Source organism: Nanorana parkeri, unplaced genomic scaffold (genome assembly GCF_000935625.1).
Source record: "Nanorana parkeri isolate BGI_ZX_2015 unplaced genomic scaffold, ASM93562v1 scaffold74, whole genome shotgun sequence".
NCBI lineage: Eukaryota > Metazoa > Chordata > Amphibia > Anura > Dicroglossidae > Nanorana > Nanorana parkeri.
Window position 1 is genome coordinate 2548486 of NW_017306342.1, and position 17390 is coordinate 2565875.

The 17390-nt window shown below is 41.1% G+C and overlaps 1 protein-coding gene across 1 annotated transcript in view; it reads right to left on the bottom strand.

Moving 5' to 3' along the window:
- Positions 1–17390, bottom strand: part of TRPM7 (transient receptor potential cation channel subfamily M member 7) — a 115761-nt gene that overhangs the window by 44661 nt on the left and 53710 nt on the right. The window contains exons 11-16 of the mRNA XM_018576705.1: positions 15485–15585; positions 14549–14683; positions 11631–11684; positions 9019–9159; positions 6972–7106; positions 1011–1288 (exon numbers count right to left, since the gene is read on the bottom strand). Of these exons, the coding sequence (XP_018432207.1) occupies positions 1011–1288; positions 6972–7106; positions 9019–9159; positions 11631–11684; positions 14549–14683; positions 15485–15585 (844 nt within the window). The remainder of the gene's footprint in view (positions 1–1010; positions 1289–6971; positions 7107–9018; positions 9160–11630; positions 11685–14548; positions 14684–15484; positions 15586–17390) is intronic.

Sequence of the window (17390 nt, forward strand, 5' to 3'; positions counted from 1 at the left end):
GCGCAGCGCTTTACAATATAAGGAAGACATTACAATTCAAGACAAGATGGTAAGGAGGGCCCTGCCCGTGAAGGATTACAATCTAAAAATTGTATACAATTTATTTTGGTACAGTGTTGCATGACTGAATAAATGTCAGCCAAAGTACTGCAGTGCTGAATACTGAATTAGCCTGGACAGGAATGGGGTGTAAACACCATGGTCAGCAAGTGGTTAAAAAGTTTACAAAAAATAAATTTTTTTAAAAATGTTAAAACGTTAGAAGAAAAAATACATTTCTGTTTCGGCCTGATTTTTTTATCTTCGGTTTAAAATTTTCATTTCGGTGCACCTCTACTTAGAAGCACCTCAAACTGATCTCAAATGCAGACTGAAAGCATCTGAAAGCAAGCCCCATCAACACAAGCCCAAATTAACTATGAGGTAGCAAGCATTAGTTTTACTATGTCAAAAGATTACTGAAAAAAAAAGAAACACAAATTCATGAGTTACTCATGTCTACAGTAGTAAGTAGGCTGTTCGCAAAGCTAGCTCTTAATGTCACCACAGCGACACTAAGGTTTTAATAGCCTCATAATATAGATTACATTATGCCAATGTTATTACATTAGGAAATTCAAATAAATCTTAAATGACCAACAGCATGTTATATTTGTTCTTGCATTCTTGTCCTTGATATGCCATTTATATTATAAAAACACATCTCCCTAATTTAGCTAAAACAAAAAATTAAAATTCTGCAAAACCCAAGTGAGTTAAAATGTATTAAAGTGACTGTGGGTTCAGATGATCAAAATATTGATTTAGTAAGAATCTTCTCCACATTCCTCACTTATAAGTTGTACTTATCCTACCCCAACGTATTCTCCACTACCAAAAACAGGTAAGACTAAACTTTGTTAGGTTCTCCAATATTCTGTATGTGTATGTTAATAAAAAACTGATCAAAATAATAATATATTAACATTAGTCTGCAATACAATACTTGACTCAGTTAGGATTTAGAATACCTTGAATGTTCCTTCAATTCCTCTGAGGCATCATCCACAACATCACTCTGCTTTGCTTCATAGGCCAAGGAGCGGCACAGTTTGCATGCTACAAGAGCTTTTGCCATGGACTCCTCCCCATGCTGCCAGAAAAAAAGGGCCATTTTCTGTCTCTTCATTAGAACGGCCCAAACTAACAGCTCGTTAAATGGGTAAGGAAAGCGTTTCATTTCTGGATCATCAATGTCCACAATCTCATCTTTAACCCTTTTCTTCTTCACTTCATCTGTGGAGGCATCCTGCTAGACAACACACAGCAGAGGCATTTGCAAAGGGTATGAAGAAAGAAGCACAGCTGCTAAATCATATTAAAAGGGAACCAAAAAGTATTAAATGAATCTAAAATTAAACCAATGTGTATATCGAAGGATAAAGCATAGCAGGCTTTTTAAACCAAAGTCAGGAGTCCATCTGCTCATGAACCACCATTGAAAATTGTCCCTCATAGTTAACAGCCAGCGTAGGCAAATAAACTTGCACATAAAAAGAAAAGAAAAAAAAATTGTAAAAACTGACAATGAAAGCCAACTTGTTTCAAGAGGAAAGCTTAATCTACTTAGAGTAAACCTATCTTTTAAATTGGAGGGATACAGTACTAAAAACACTATCCCCCTTGTTCTACCACACTTGGGACCCGTTCAAACCAAAATAACATTGCTGTAAAGGCACAGTGTGGTAATTGTGAATAGCACCCCAACGCACCCTCAAAACATACATGCGTTCCAAAACACTGCAGAGCAGCACAATGCACAGTGTCCTGTGTGCAGCATTGCAAAAGGTGCACACAGCACCTCCTTTATTGTGCACTTTAAATAAGCTGCCTAATGCAGCATATTGCAGTGCACCTCAACACACCCATTCTTGTGTGACTGGGCTATAGAACAGGATTTTTGTACTCCTCGTAAAATCTTTTTCTTTGAGGTTTAATGAGGGACACAGGTTTCAGAGACGTCTGGGGTTACACAAGTACCCACAGCAGAATTTGGACACTGGTGAACAACAGTGACCAGGCTAGTATAACCGCTCTCATTCCCAGCATGCCTCAGTTTTGTAACATAGCAGGAATGTTTTTTATAGCGAGTACAAAACTCCATCTAATCCACTAAAAAAATAAAAACTGGCGCCTGCAGAGGTGCACCGAAATGAAAATGTGAAAACCGAAGCGAAATTGAAATAATAATTTTTAAAAAAAGTCAGGCCGAAACCGAAAAATACTTTTTTTTTTAAACTTTTTCAAATTTTTTTATATTTAATTTTTATTTATTAATTTTTTTAAATATCTTTATTTTTTACTTTACTTTTAGGGGCTTTGGGGAAATATTAGGAGTCCAAACAGACCCCTGATATTTCCCTTTTAAAATAGAAAAAGAGATTGAGGACACAGAGTCCTCAATCACTATTTCTGCAGCCCCTGTTAAAAATGAACAGGAATCCTCTAGGAGTTCATTCATAACATGAGAAGATAGGGGGTAATTTATCAAAACTGGAGCAAACAGAATCTGTAGCCATTGCCCATGGCAACCTATCAGCATCTCTTTAGTTTGCACGGGCAAGATTGGAAAACGAGAGAAGCTGATTGGCTGCAGTGCAAATCAGCTCCACTTTTTGTCTGCTCCAGTTTTGATAAATTCCCCCCAGTGTGTTTACTATAACCACAATCATGAATTAACAGGAGGTGATGTAGATCACTTCCCATTCATATTTGAGGATATAGTAACCATACTATGTCCTCAATAGGAGAGGAGAGCTCCGCCTCCTGTGACAGCGCTGGCTGTCTCCGCCCACACTGCTCTCCTCTGATCTGTGACAGGAGGCTGAGCGGTGTGGGAGGAGAGACGCTGGCCGCACACAGTGCTCTCCTCCCGCAGCGCTAGGCCGCCTAGGACAGGTTAGGGACACAGAGCAGCGCCCAGCAGGGAGGAGAGAAAGAAGGGATGCACCGCTGTATCGGCCAGAAAATTGCACTTTCGGCATTATGCCAAAAGTGCAATTTTCGGTCGATATGTTTCAGCGGCCTATTTATCGGTGCATCCCTAGGCGCCTGCCTTTAGGAGCATATGCCTAAAGCTTGCATCAAATGAGGCCTGAACATCTTGGTAAAATCTAGTGAACAGAAGACCAAGTGGCAGCATTGCAAACCTGGGAAATGGTTTCTTGCTGCAAAAAAGCCCAGGAAGCTGTCGCATATCTAGTAGAGTGTGCTTTCACAAGAAAGGGTAGAACCCAACCATAGGCTTAAATAATGATCTGTCTGATCCACTGAGAAATGGTGGCACAGGAAGCTGGTTCCCTTTTGCAGGGACAATCTGGGATAACAAAGAGAATCAGTCTTCCTAATGGAAGAAGTGGCTACAAAGGTAGATGTGTACAGTATGAACTATATCCAAACAATAAAGGGATTTCTCTTGACGAAAATTAAAACTCGACAGTGGGATGGCAGTAAAGTCCTGGTTGAGGTTAAATGCTGAAACCACCTTAGGAAGCAAAGAGGCTCTAGGCTTTGAAGGAGGCAATCATCAGCCCCATAACTCTCACGCAAATGTGGAGCATTGGCACCCAAAGGCTCTAATAAACAAAAGCAGCTCCTGATGCTCAGCCAACATCACTTACTCACAAATGAACCTTCAGAGACAGGGTCACATCAGAGGCTGTGTCACAGCTCGGGACCTGAAAAGTGATGCAGAGCCCAGTGCCCAAAGGTCGCATTCCAGACAGACCCTGCAATGTGTTGTGGAAAATTTTACTAGGATGTGTTTTTAGTATATTGTAATATTGTCATCATGTCTCTCAGTGTCTGGATTTCTGGGCCATGCTCGATTGGCACGTGACCCGGATTTAAATATACACTGGGGTTAAACCATTGGAGTAGATATGTTATGCGTGGCGGATCAGTGTTTTCTTAGCGAGTGTGTGGACGCCAAGCTAGGGCCCCTGCACGGTGCGCGGATTTATTGGTTTGGCGTGTATACAACTTGCTTTGAGGACATAGTATTATTTAAGATACATATCTGCCTTTATGAAAGGAACGTGCGTTTGTATTTCTGATGCGTCTGATCAGCGCGCTGGAAATGGTATGGCATTGTCCCTGCAGATAAGCACGCATTCATGAGAAACATAGTAACTTTATTGGGCATTGCTCACTGAGCAGTGCTGGATAAGGTTCGCTCCAGTGGTAATGGGAGATTGTGTTTGTGGGTATGATACAGACATACACTCCCTTTTACTGGCTATGATATGTTGATGTATTGAGGAAGTGATGTTGGTTGTTGACATCACTTCCTGGTTTGCTGTTTGAGACATCACTTCCTGCCTGACATCACTTTCTGTCGGACAGCTATAAAAATAAACAAATACCTGTGCTGAAGTCTTTAAGAAGGGAACCACCAGCAGGAAAGCAACACCCGTGTCCTGACTCTACATGACTCCACAGGGGTACTTCCAGTCCTTGCACAAAAGAGCTTAATACAACTGTGTTTGACATACTTTAACCAAGCGAATTTCCATAACAAATGGTCCAGGGCAGCAGAGTCCAGATACGGACTTCCAAACCATTACTGAGAATACTCCAAACCGCATAGCTGCATAAAGGGTCTAGCTAAAGCAGTGTAGAGAAGTTTTGAATTAAGACAAAATAATCTTAAAAAAGGAGTGATTAAAACTTCTCATTACATCTGCCAAAAACTATTGATTGATTGTACAAAGCTTGTATAGGCCGATTTTAACATGTAAAGTATTCCGAGCATCTTATTTATAAATTTAGCATGGCAGGAAGATTCGGTTAGAGAGAAAACTTGATAGGTATCTGGTTCTGATTTAAAGCGACCGGGACACCATTTCTGCGATGCATGCACCGAAATTTCTGCCGCCGAAACATATCGGCCGAAAATGGCACTTTTGGCAAATTGCGGTGCATGCCTGGTTTCTCTCCTCCCCGCTGGGTGCCGCTCTGTGTCCCCTCTGACACAGCGCAGCGTCTAGCGAGAGGAGGCCAAGCAGTGCGGGGAGGAGAGCGATGTGAGCGGCCGGCGTGTTACAAGAGGCCAGGCTCTCCTCCCCGCACCACTCAGCCTCCTGTGACATTTCTGGAGAGCGGTGTGGGGGCAGAGACAGCTGTCAGAGGAGACTGAGCTCTCCTTCCCGCACCGCCGGTACAGCATCCTGCGACAGCTAGATTAGTGATCGCTGACTGCATGTAAATAATTTACGGTGCCCCCAATTATGAATTAATGGGAGTGATCTACACCACTTCCTGTTCATTTATGATTGTGGACGTAGTGAAAATACTATTGCCACAAGTTATGAAGGAACAGGAACACTCAGTATAGAGGATTCCTGTTCATTTGTAAAAGGGGATGCAGAAAAAGAGATGGAGGACTCTGTGTCCTCCATCTCTTTTTCTATTTTAAAAGGGAAATATAAGGGGTCTGTTTAGACCCCCAATATTTCCCCGAAGCCCCTAAAAGTAAAAAAAATTAAAATATTTAATAAAAATAAAATTTAATAGACATCACACATGATATGGATCTCATGTATAGCTTCTTCAGAAAGCGCAAGGTGTCGCATCAGCTTTCTACACCTCGTAACATAGTGGTGTTTGGTATCCAACTGATCTTAAATTAACTTAGACAATGAAATAGACGCTTGCTATGAATATGTTAATTTATTATTAATTTTAGTATAAATAGGATAATGAATGAGTAGTTTTTGGTTCTGGCAGTTAAACACCATAATGTGTATTGCTTTCAACCAATCATGGAATGTTTCAATTACTATTTTGCAAAAAGGGCTTCATAAAAAAAAAAAAACCTGGCCTTTCAGGCTCTGCGTAAAGCTGTTTACAACAATTAGAATCTGAAAAAACGAGGGTGGCGCCGTATTCAGTACGAATCCCTATTCTGCCCACTCAGGGGGTTTGCCAGACCTCATTATCATTAGGGATGCACCAAAATTTCAGCCGCCGAAACATAAAATCGGCTGAAAATTGCATTTTTGTCAAAATGCCGAAAGTACCAATTTCATGGCCGAAATGGCGGTGTATCTCTTGTTTCTCTCCTGCCCAAGGGGCGTTGCTCTGTGTTCCCTCTGACACAGCGCAGCATCCAGCGGGGAGGAGAGAAACTGTCAGGAGGCCGAGAGGGGAGGAGAGCGCAGTCATCGGACTTTGTAACGGGTAGCCGAGCTCTCCTCCTGCACCGCCCGCTCGGCCTCCTGTGAAAGGCACATCAGGCTGGAAAGTGGTGTGGGGGCCAAGACAGCCGTCAGCTGTCACGCGTGGCTGAGGCGGCGGTACGGGGGAGGAGTCAGCTGTCAAATGCAATAAAGTTCTTCTGTGACCGCCCTCTCAGCCTCCTATGACAGCGAGTCGGGATGGAGCGAGTACAGTCAGAGTGTTAGTAAATATACTATGTCCTCAATTATTTACAATGTCGACAATCATGAATGAACAGGAACTGCTCTATAGCACTGATTCGCAAATCATTCATGATTGTGGATATAGTAAACATACTATTGCCACAAGTTATGAATGAACAGGGGCACTCAGTATAGAGGATTCCTGTTCATTCATAACAGGGGCTGCAGAAAAAGAGATCTGTGTCTTTATTGTAAAAGGGAAATATCAGGGGTCTATATAGACCCCTGATATTTCGCAGGGCCCCCGACAGTAAAAGGTAAAAAATACAAATTTAATAAAAGAAAAAATTTTAAAAAAAGTTAGGGGGAAAAAATAAAAATTAATTATTTAGAAAAAATTGCAAAAGGTTAGGTTAAAAAAAATAATTTTCAGTTTCGGTTTCTTACTTCGGTTTCAAAATTTAATTTCGGTGCACCTCTAATTATCGTCACATGTGATACTCCAGATTTAATAGGTAATTTAAAACTACCATCCAGCACACAATAAAACGAAACACTAAATCACATTACCTTTGGTTTGTAAGGCTGTGCAGTTTTAATAAAGTGATTGTGCCTCATTCTCTCCTTTTTATCTGATCGGCTTCCAAACGATTCATGAGTTTTGCGCATTTGAGGTGTATTGCTTGAAGTGGTTCTCCCAGAACGCTAGGGATGCAATTGCAAAAGTGTGTTAACCAAGAACCCTGTACCCCCTGAACATACAAATATTTTTATAAAAAATCTATAATTAAGTATACTTTTTTTTTAAGCAAATTCTAAGTTTCAAATAACAAAACTAACTCAGGTGAGTTTAATACACATATATTAAAAAGGTGCAGATTGCTAAAATAAATTGCCTTTGCCACAATTAGGCAAGTGAGTATTTGGACCAAATCACCATTTTTATGCATATTGTCCAACTCCAGGCTGTATAAACTTGAAGGCTTATTGGATTTAAACATATCAGATGATGTGTAGTTGTGTAATGAGGAAGGGTGTGGCCTTAGGAGAGCAACACCCTATATCAAGGTGTGCATAATAATTAGGCAGCTTCTTTTCCAACTGACTGTGAAAGTAAAAAATGTTAAAAAGTCTTTCAGAGGGCTGCAGCACTCTTCAAATTGCTAAGATATTGGGGCATGATCACAGAACCATCAAACGTTTTGTTGCACATAGTCGACAGGGTCGCAAGAAACGTGTTGAGAAAGAAAGATGCAAATTAACTGCCAGAGATTTGAGAAGACTCAAACGTGAAGCTACCAGGAACCCATTATCCTCCAGTGCTGTCATATTCCAGAACTGCAACCTACCTAGAGTACGCAGAAGTACAAGGTGTTCAGTGCTCAGAGACATGGCCAAGGTAAGGAAGGCTGAAATCTGACTACCACTGAACAAGACACGAGTTGAAATGTCAATACTGGGCCTTGAAATATCGGAGATGAAAGTGACTCTTGACGGACCAGATGGATGGGCCCGTGGCTGGATCAGTAACGGGCACAGAGCTCCACTTCGACTGCCAGCAAGGAGGAGGTGGGGGTACTGGTGGCCTCGTATTATTAAAGATGAGCTAGTTGGATATTTCCAGGTTGAAGATGGACTCAAAACCAACTCCCAAACCTACTGCCAGTTTTTAGAAGATCCTTTCTTCAAGCAGTGGTACAGGAAAGTCTGCATCTCTCAAGAAGACCATGATATTTATGCAGGACAATGCTCCATCGCATGCATCGGAGTCCTCCACTGCGTGGCTAGCCAGTAAAGACCTTAATGATGAAAGAATAATGACATGGCCCCCTTCCTCCTCTGACCTAAACCCTATTGAGAACTTGTGGGCCCTTCTTAAATGGGAGATTTACGGTGAAGGAATACAGTACACCTCTCTGAACTGTGTCTGGGAGGCTGTGGTTATTATTATTATTATACAGGATTTATATAGTGCCAATAGTTTGCACAGCGCTTTACAATATAAGGAAGATATTACAATCACAATTCAGGACAAGATGGTAAGGAGGGCCCTGCCCGTGAGGGCTTACAATCTAAAAGTGGTTGCTGCTGCACAAAAATTTGATCCTCAACAGATGAAGAAACTGACAGACTCCATGGATGGAAGGCTGATGACTGTTGTTGAAAAGAAGGGGGGCTATGTTGGTCACTGATTTTGTTTTTGAAAATGTCCGAAATGTTTATTTGTAAATTTTGAGTCGTTTGTTTATTATTCTCACTTTAACAGATAAAAGTAAAAAAGTGAGATGGGAAAAATTCAGTTTTCCATTTAGTTGCATAATAATTCTGCACACTAATAGTTGCCCAATAATTGTGCACACATACTGTAGATATTCTGCTAAGAAAAGCCCAAACCTCGCTTTTATGTTCTTAAATATTCAGGTTTGAGGTTCTGTAACATTTTGGATTGACCGAGAGCACTAATTGTTCAATAATGAAATTAATCCTCATAAATACAACTTGCCTAATAATTGTGCACATGGTGTAAGGCTTCCACTAATTCCAAGAACCACCAACAGTGAAACCAAAGTAGATTGAAAGGGATGAATTTTATCCACGTTATCCTATTTACACCTACCCGGTTTCCTGCATGAAGATTGTTGTAGATGATTCTAAAGCGTTTTCTTGTGTAAGTGCATCTAAAGGTTCCGCCCATGAGATATTCAATGACAAGGCCCACATCAATCAGTGTAAGTTTATAGTCTGGGGGTAGGTTACCCTGCAACCCATAAAACAAGTTGAGATAAATAAAAACCATTAAAGGTTACTAGCAGTAATGCAGTTTACCTCAGAAAGCCATTGCACAGCCACATTTCTTGACTGCACACCACAATAGCTTGGTTTGCAAGCAACCTACTGGCAATTACAGCTATAGCAAAATGAAAGAAAGCATTGCCCAAATGCACCAACCTTTGGAAAATAAGAATTTGTGTAAGCGCATCCTAGAGAAGTTACTTAACCTTGCTGGCGGTATTTCCGAGTGTGGCTTGGGGTTAATTTTCAGTACCATAAGCGGTAACCCCGAGCCACACTGGATTACACAGTAGCGTTACTCAACTTGTCCCTCGCGACGCGCTGTGTCCTCCGGCCGAAGCCGGCTTCCGGGTTCTGTCCCTTGCGAGAGTCCGCGTCGCAGGGGGGGTGGAACCGGCAGGATAAAAAAAACGAAAAAACATAGAACAAAAAAAGAAATAATCAGACCGCCAGGGAGGTTAAGCTGCCCATGCACTAATATTTTCTTTGTTCAGCCTGCAGGCTCATTGGCAGCCGGCCCTGTTCGTTCGAAGATTTTTCAGCTGATCGAGGGATGCCGACGGAAAGTGCGCCGACAGTGTCACCCACTGTGCGAATTTCGGCCGGTTCATCAAGAAACAGATGAAATTCGCATAGTGTATGGCCAGCTTTAGTAGCCCGTAGCTCCTTCTGCCTTCAAAATTGTTAAATTAACTACACATATGCTTTAACATGGAGACCATTTTGATTAAAATGGTCACATTCCACCAATACAGATTTTCAAGATGTGTGGCTGCTATAACACCAGCGAGACTATTAATCCAATGATCATGGTAGGTAGAAAGTGCAAAATAACAAAGTATACAGTTTATAAGGACTTCGTGCTCCTAGATGATCCTGCCTTGAACCAATCAATGTCCAGAGCAAGGAGCGTGCAATACACTACTCGTCTGTTACTGACTAACATCATTTTTCATAACAGTTTTATTTAGCCTCCTACTGCCTCATATCCTCTCCTCTGCTACCAGGAAAAAGTGCAAGCACTCCCATTACTAAGTCTCTAACACACCATTTAAATACAGTACAGATGCTCCTGGGGTTGCGATTGATCAAGTTACGATCTTTCACATATAAGATGGAGTTTACTGTACAGTTATTGGGCACCCATGGGGATCGGTAGGTGCTGGATAACTGTAGTTTCTGGTTGCTTGAGAGCTAATAGTAACTCTTAAGCAACCATCCCCGAGGCGTTCCGGTTCCAACGCCAGTAGGTGAATGTAAATAGCTGGGAGCAATAGCTGGACTGCTGATGGCCATTTCAAATTGCAATAGCAGGCTGGCTATGCCACCTTCCCACTGAGCAGGGAAGTGGACCCGACAGAGAACTTTCTCTCTCAGGTCCACGCGTCCTTTTAGTTGGCAGGGTTTCAATAGCCAGCCTGCCATTGTCCATTGCAATTTTAAATAGCGAATAGCAGTCTGGCTATTGCTCCCTATTTTGTGCGGTTTGCTGACGACCGCGGCAGTACAGTACACTACAGTACACTCCCCGGTTTACAATACGATCACGTTAATATGGGTTTATCAGAACGTAACGCCATCATAAACCGAGAAGTGTCTGTATATTTTCCTAAAGGACAGCTCAGAGTTGGATTCCAAAACAAAGATCGTTATGGATTAAACCAGTGTTTTTCAACCAGTGTGCCGCGGCACACTAGTGTGCCGTGAGAATAAAAAAGGGTGAAAAACACTGGATTAAACAACCAATACATGGAATGGTAATTGTATGTGTATAACTTTTATCATCATCCACATAAGAAACTTTTGTAGCCCAGGTGACCAGTGCATGGATTCGACAGATATCTGCATTTTATTCAATTTACCAAAAGGATTGTTTACTAAAATGTACTAGGAATTTACTAAAATGAGTATTTTAGCTATACTTGTAAAAGATGATAGATAGGTAAATGTTATTAATGTGTAAGAAAAAAACAAAACAAAATACAAACAAAAAACAGTTCCAATGTAACAGTATGTAAATTGTACAGTCATATTTCCTCCTCATATATAGGCTTGGCTTCCTTCACTGCAGGATATGCATTGCTAATCTTTTCTGCTCCTTATCTGACAACACACTGAAACCACGTACTACCTGCGTGGCTGATCTGTTATTTCAAAAGGTTTAATGAGGTAGAGTCAAAGGCAGAGCAATCAAAAAATGCTTTCACGTAAACACTGCATCAACAAGCACAGCTCAAAGTGTTCACTAGAAACATCAAAGCTTCCCTTCTAATGACTCAATGTTTAGATCGAGCTGAAAAACACTTTTGAATGGAATTTAAAAAAACTAGTGATGATGGCAGGTAAACAGACAAAAGTAAAAGTGGCTTGTCAACAGTTTAGGATTTTCTCTAATAATCTGAAACAAAAACAAACAGGAAATAATGTTGAAATTACCTGTTTTACATCTCGGACTAGATGGAACAGAGTTGGGTTAGTAGGACCTTGTTTCTTTAATGCAAAAAAAAATAAAAAATACAAGTGAGTGATGTTAGGACATACGTTAATAAATGGCAATATTTCAGACATTTAAAATGACAGTTATTTACTTTCCTATTTAAGATATGTGAAAGTGTATTAGAGGGAATGAACAAAGAATGGAAATGTTTTACTCAAATAGAACATGAATGATATGAACGAAGTATTAAAAAATACGATTACATTATTCCTCAAATAAAAGTCAGCCACAACAGTTCGCGTGGTCCAGCAGTTTCCTCCAACACTCCCCCCCCCCAACCCTTAACCAGTGTAGTAAAACAAAAAGAATTCAATAACTGAAGGAGCTGACAAAATGCTTCACACACATATGCAGACATTGACATGCGCGTAAAAAAACCGCACTCTTGCACCACATGATGCAGCTCTGTTCCATTCTTTGCACACATCTGTACTCAACGCAAAAACACGACAACAATGCAGCTGTGTATGGGGCCTTGTATTTGTATGTGCTGCGTTCAGATGCGCACAGAAATAAGTGCTGTGCGCATTTGAACGCAGCGTTTTCAATACCAACATCGAAATGCACGCACTTAATGGCGCCTACAAGCAATTGTATTAATCTTCAAGTCAATCCAGCAAAGGGCCTTGATTGCATTTCAAGTTGAAATTGAGCCATTCCCCAATTGTCAGATGTTGAGCCTCTTCGGACCACTGAATTGTGGGCATTTGAAAGATTTTAGGCAATGACAGGTTGCCTTTAAAAGAACAGTGGTTTACTGATGGTAAGCTGGCTCTTGTTCCGGGTTCCATCTAAAAAGGTGCCCTATCAAAAAAAATATAAAATTGTGACCAGAGCTTGCATGGCAGTTCTGCATCTCCTGCTCTGTCCACCACTTGTGCTTCTCCTTCCTGTTAAAAGGAGAACTGTGGGGTCCAAGCTTTTCGTTACTTTTGGATTCCATGGGCTATAGGAGTACATTTTGCAATTTACTCCTATAATCCAAAATGCACCCTAAACATACAATCGTTACTTTAGGATGGTGGGCGGGGCTAAGCGCAGCAGTGGGGAGAGATCCCGACAATACTGTCAGGATCCTCCCAACCGATCGTTCTCACTGTGACTGACGGCATTCCTTGAGAACCGCTGCGCGTCCACGAATACATGGGCATGCGCAGCAGCTCTCTTCCTACTTCCACGTCCCCGTCGTCTGTGCCAGCAAATGACAGCGCGTGCAAAATCTTGAAAATGTGCAGCAGTTGTATGGAAACCTGTTCCCCATAAATCTTAGTTCCTCCTGACCGTTCAGCTATTACCGTATTCCCCGCCCCTTCCTTACAGCTGCTTAGTACTTACATAGCCTGCCCCCTCTCTGCAAGCCCCGGTGTTCTCTGAGAAAGAGACGAAAATCTCCTCTTACATTGTGTGCTCTGATTGTTCAGCTTCCCCCCACACCACTGTGCAGGAAATCTCTGACTGGTCTCCCCTGAACGATCAGAGCACACAATGTGAGAGGAGACATTCGTCTTTCTCATAGAACACTGGAGCTTGCAGAGAGGGGGCAGGGCTATGTAAATACTAAAGCAGCTATAAGGAAGGGGCGGGGTTATGGTAATAGTTGAACGGTCAGGGGAACTAAGATTTACGGGGAACAGGTTTTCATACAACTGCTGCAAGCATCTGATTAATGAGACAACAGGAGAAGATCGGTGAAGAGAGAGGGGAAATACTGGTAAGAGAGAGGGAAAGAGAAGGGAGGCTGAGTCAGCTTGCTGCTTCTCAGTTGAGACTCTGCCTCCTGCTCCCACATGTCAGCGTGCACACTCCAGCCATACACAGTGTTCTTGACTAGAGAAAGTGTGGCCACAGCAGATAGAGTTAGAAAAAAAAAAAAGCTGAGGGCGGGGCTGCATTCCTTGTTAACGCCCCCTAAGAGGAAAGGAGCTTGGAGCATGGCTGCAGGTGACTGCGACTTTGGAAAAGAAGAATGCTATTAGAGTAAAAGGCAAGAAGTACTTTTATTTGCCCTTAGGTCATAATTCTCCTTTAAGAAGGGGCTACAACGCCACTGTGCATGCTCCAGTCACAACTTTCTTTAAAAAGCATTCTGGAATTGCAGGCTACTGGGGCAGCCTGAAACTAGAAAGGTAAGTCAATTTCTACTGTTGAACCACCACACAGGTAGCCTTTTAAAGTTAGATACAGCAGTAACTGAAAAATAAACAAGAGCTTAAAAAAGCTGGTATGGGAGAATGGAAAATATGAGCACCAGGCACTGTGCACACATTACCTATGTGTATGAACATTAACATGAACCTGTGCTATGCCCATGCAGGACAAAGCAACAAGATCACTTAACTGCTGCCATCCCAAAAAGTACATACTCCCCTTGCCGTCACTGCTTCCACCACAGCTTCACTTAACCACCAGGTTCACAGAGAAATACCCAGTACTTTTAGGTATGAGGAGCATGTGGCTTTCGCCTTCCTTCCACATGATAGCGTTGGTGCTTGGCGATTGTCCATTCAGGCATCTAGTAATGTCACATGGAGTTGGGGAAGAGAATCCTCAGCACAGTGTAAGCGCGAATATGCAACTTCAGACTCGCATACCAATTCCTATCCTCATTCTAGTTACTGAATGAAGTGTGGGGGGAATGTAAAGAACAGGAGTACATGCAGCTGGGGAGAGCAGCAGTCCTTATATCAGCATGGATAAAGCAGACTCTAAAGGACATTGCCTAATAATTAACATTTACAATATAATTAAGATGTAAATTAATTCATTTATTTAGAAGAAAGGGTAACAAAGTACATGCCATATACATGGCTTTAACAGAAACCTTATTATCTTTTAACATATTATAAATTTAACTTACAGTATTATACAATTCTTCCAGCCTAGGAATTGTAAGAAACTTGTGCATGCTGACACCATTTTCAATGAGAAGTTTGACAAAGGCAACCCTGTCCATTACAAGTGCATCCAGCATGGCTTGTTCCAAAGAACCAACCTGAGGAAATATTTAATAAACCAGTTACCCCAAACAGAATGTGCCCATAATCACATGACAAACAAAACCCTACTTAGTACAGAATAACTAGCTCAAATACACATAAAAAAAGGAATCAGGAAAGACTATTTAATTTTATTCATTTATTGGTGGTAGTAAAGAAAAGTGCATATTAAAAAAAGGGAATATTTCAATCATTTTAGATTCTCTGAAGATATATTTGTTCTCAGGCTACATAAATATGCTGGCTACAAGCAGTGTGTATCTAAATTTAGAAGGTGGGTGGAATGTGGGGATGCAGTGCTTCACATCTCAACCACCCGCCATCTGTAGTAAAGTAAGTATCCCTGATGCCCATCCTGAATGTAGCCGACTCGACACAATGAGGGGAATTTATCAATACTGAAGCAAGTAGAATCTGGAGCAGTTGCCCATGGCAACCAATCAGCATCTCTCTTCAGTTTTCTCAGGTAAGATTTGGAAATGAGACAGAGAAGCTGATTGGCTGCAGTGCAAATCTGCTCCAGATTTTGTCTGCTCCAGTTTTGATAAATTCCCCCAATGTCTTAGATGTCATGTTCCTAGAATGCATGGTGTTTAGAAAAGATATCATTGATGTCCACTTCACAATATAGTCAACTCACTGATGATATTTGGAAAACACAGGCCACCCCCAAAGAGAGGATGTAGCACTTCCTAAAAACAGCTTGCAAAAATACCTTAAAACATTGCACATATCTGTAAAAGCTGAAATACTGGTTATATATATATATATATATATATATACACAGCCATTCCTACCAGCCACTGTTGTCCATAGACAAAAACATGATTTTTGGCGATGTCAACTCTATCCCATGCTAAAGTTAATACCAGTTGATCTAAAGCAGTAGCATTTGTTCCTAAAAAGAAAAGAAAAAAAAGTTAGTACCACAAAATCAACATCAAAACATTTGGGTATTCTAACATACAAGATATACAATCTCACATCCCCACACTATGCATTTTCAAAATGCTAAGAATTTCCCGTATATAATTAAAAACATAATTTCTGTATGTGTACATGATACTACTGAAGATGTTTACCAAACTTTATTTCAGCAAGTATTTTCTATTCATCTTAAAAATGACATGCTGCACATAAATTTGTTGGAGATTCAATTCCATTAAACCCCTTCATGACTGAGGCCCTTTTTTCAATTTTTGCACCCATGATATATTCATTGCAAACATGGGACCTCCTCCAAACCAAAGCACAGGAATAAAGCACAGCTCCTCCACAGCTTTAGCAGAGGAAAGACAGCTGGGTGCTCGCCGGCAGGAGTGTGTCCTCACTCCAAACAAGCATATAGTAAAGGAAGAATCCGGCTACACTCCTTTCCACACTAATCAGTTTATTGAAAACATACAGGTGAAACTCGAATAATTAGAATATTGTGCAAAGTTCATTTATTTCACTAATGCAACTTAAAAGGTGAAATATATGAGATAGACTCATTACATGCAAAGCAAGATAGTTCAAGCCGTGATTTGTCATAATTGTGATGATTATGGCTTACAGCTCATGAAAACCCCAAGAACCCCAAATCCACAACCTCAAAAAAGTAGATTATTACATGCAATCAATAAAACAAGGATTGTACATAGAACAATATGGGACCTCTGAAAAGTACAAGCATGCATATGTACTCAGTACTTGGTTTGGGCCCCTTTTGCAGCACTTACTCAATTACTTTTGCACGATATTCTAATTATTCGAGTTTCACCTGTATGTCAGTGTCAGTCTGAGTCCTGCCCAAGGTCTGTCCCCTCTGACATGTTTCACCCAACCCAATGCCAGGACATAGGGTAGCTGGATTCTTACTTTCCTATATGCCTGTTTGACATCACTTCCCCTGCCAATGATTTGCACCTAAAAAAAAGACAGATTCTTAGGGCGGGGGCGGCTATAGTTCGGCGGCATACATGCCAGTTTGCTGAAGGGAAATAATAACCAAAAGCAGGAAACAAAAATATATAAAACAGTACTGCGCAAAGGTTTTAGGCAGCTGTAAAAAAACAATTCAAAAATTGTATATAGAAAAAGTGATAATCGTTAATTGATCAAAATAAACAAAAGGGAAAGTAAATGAACACAAGAGAAATCCAATAAAATCAATATTTGGTGTGACCACCCTTTGCATTCAAAACAGCATCTATTCTTCTAGATATACTTGCACACAAGGAACTTGGTAGGTAGGTGGTTCCAAACATCTTGGAGAACTAACCACAGATCTTCTGTGGATGTAGGCTGCCTCAAATCCTTCTGTCTCTTCATGTAATCCCAGACAGACTCGATGTTGAGATCAGGACTCTGTGGGGGGCCAAATTAATCACTTCCAGGACTCCATGTTCTTCTTTATGCTGAAGATAGTTCTTAATGAGATTGGCTGTGTTTGGGGTTGTTGGCGTGCTGCAGAATACATTTGGGGCCATTGACACGCTTTCCTGATGGTATGGCATGATGGATCACACAGGGACCTATACATACGCAAACTTCAGTAGAGCCATATACATGCACACAATAGGTTGGACTTGATGGACTTGTGTCTTTATTCAACCTCGAATACTATGTAACTATGGATAAGTATCTTGTATTGCTCAGCATTGTGGACACCATTGATCCTGATCAATTCTCCAACTCCATTTGCAGAAATGCAGCCCCAGA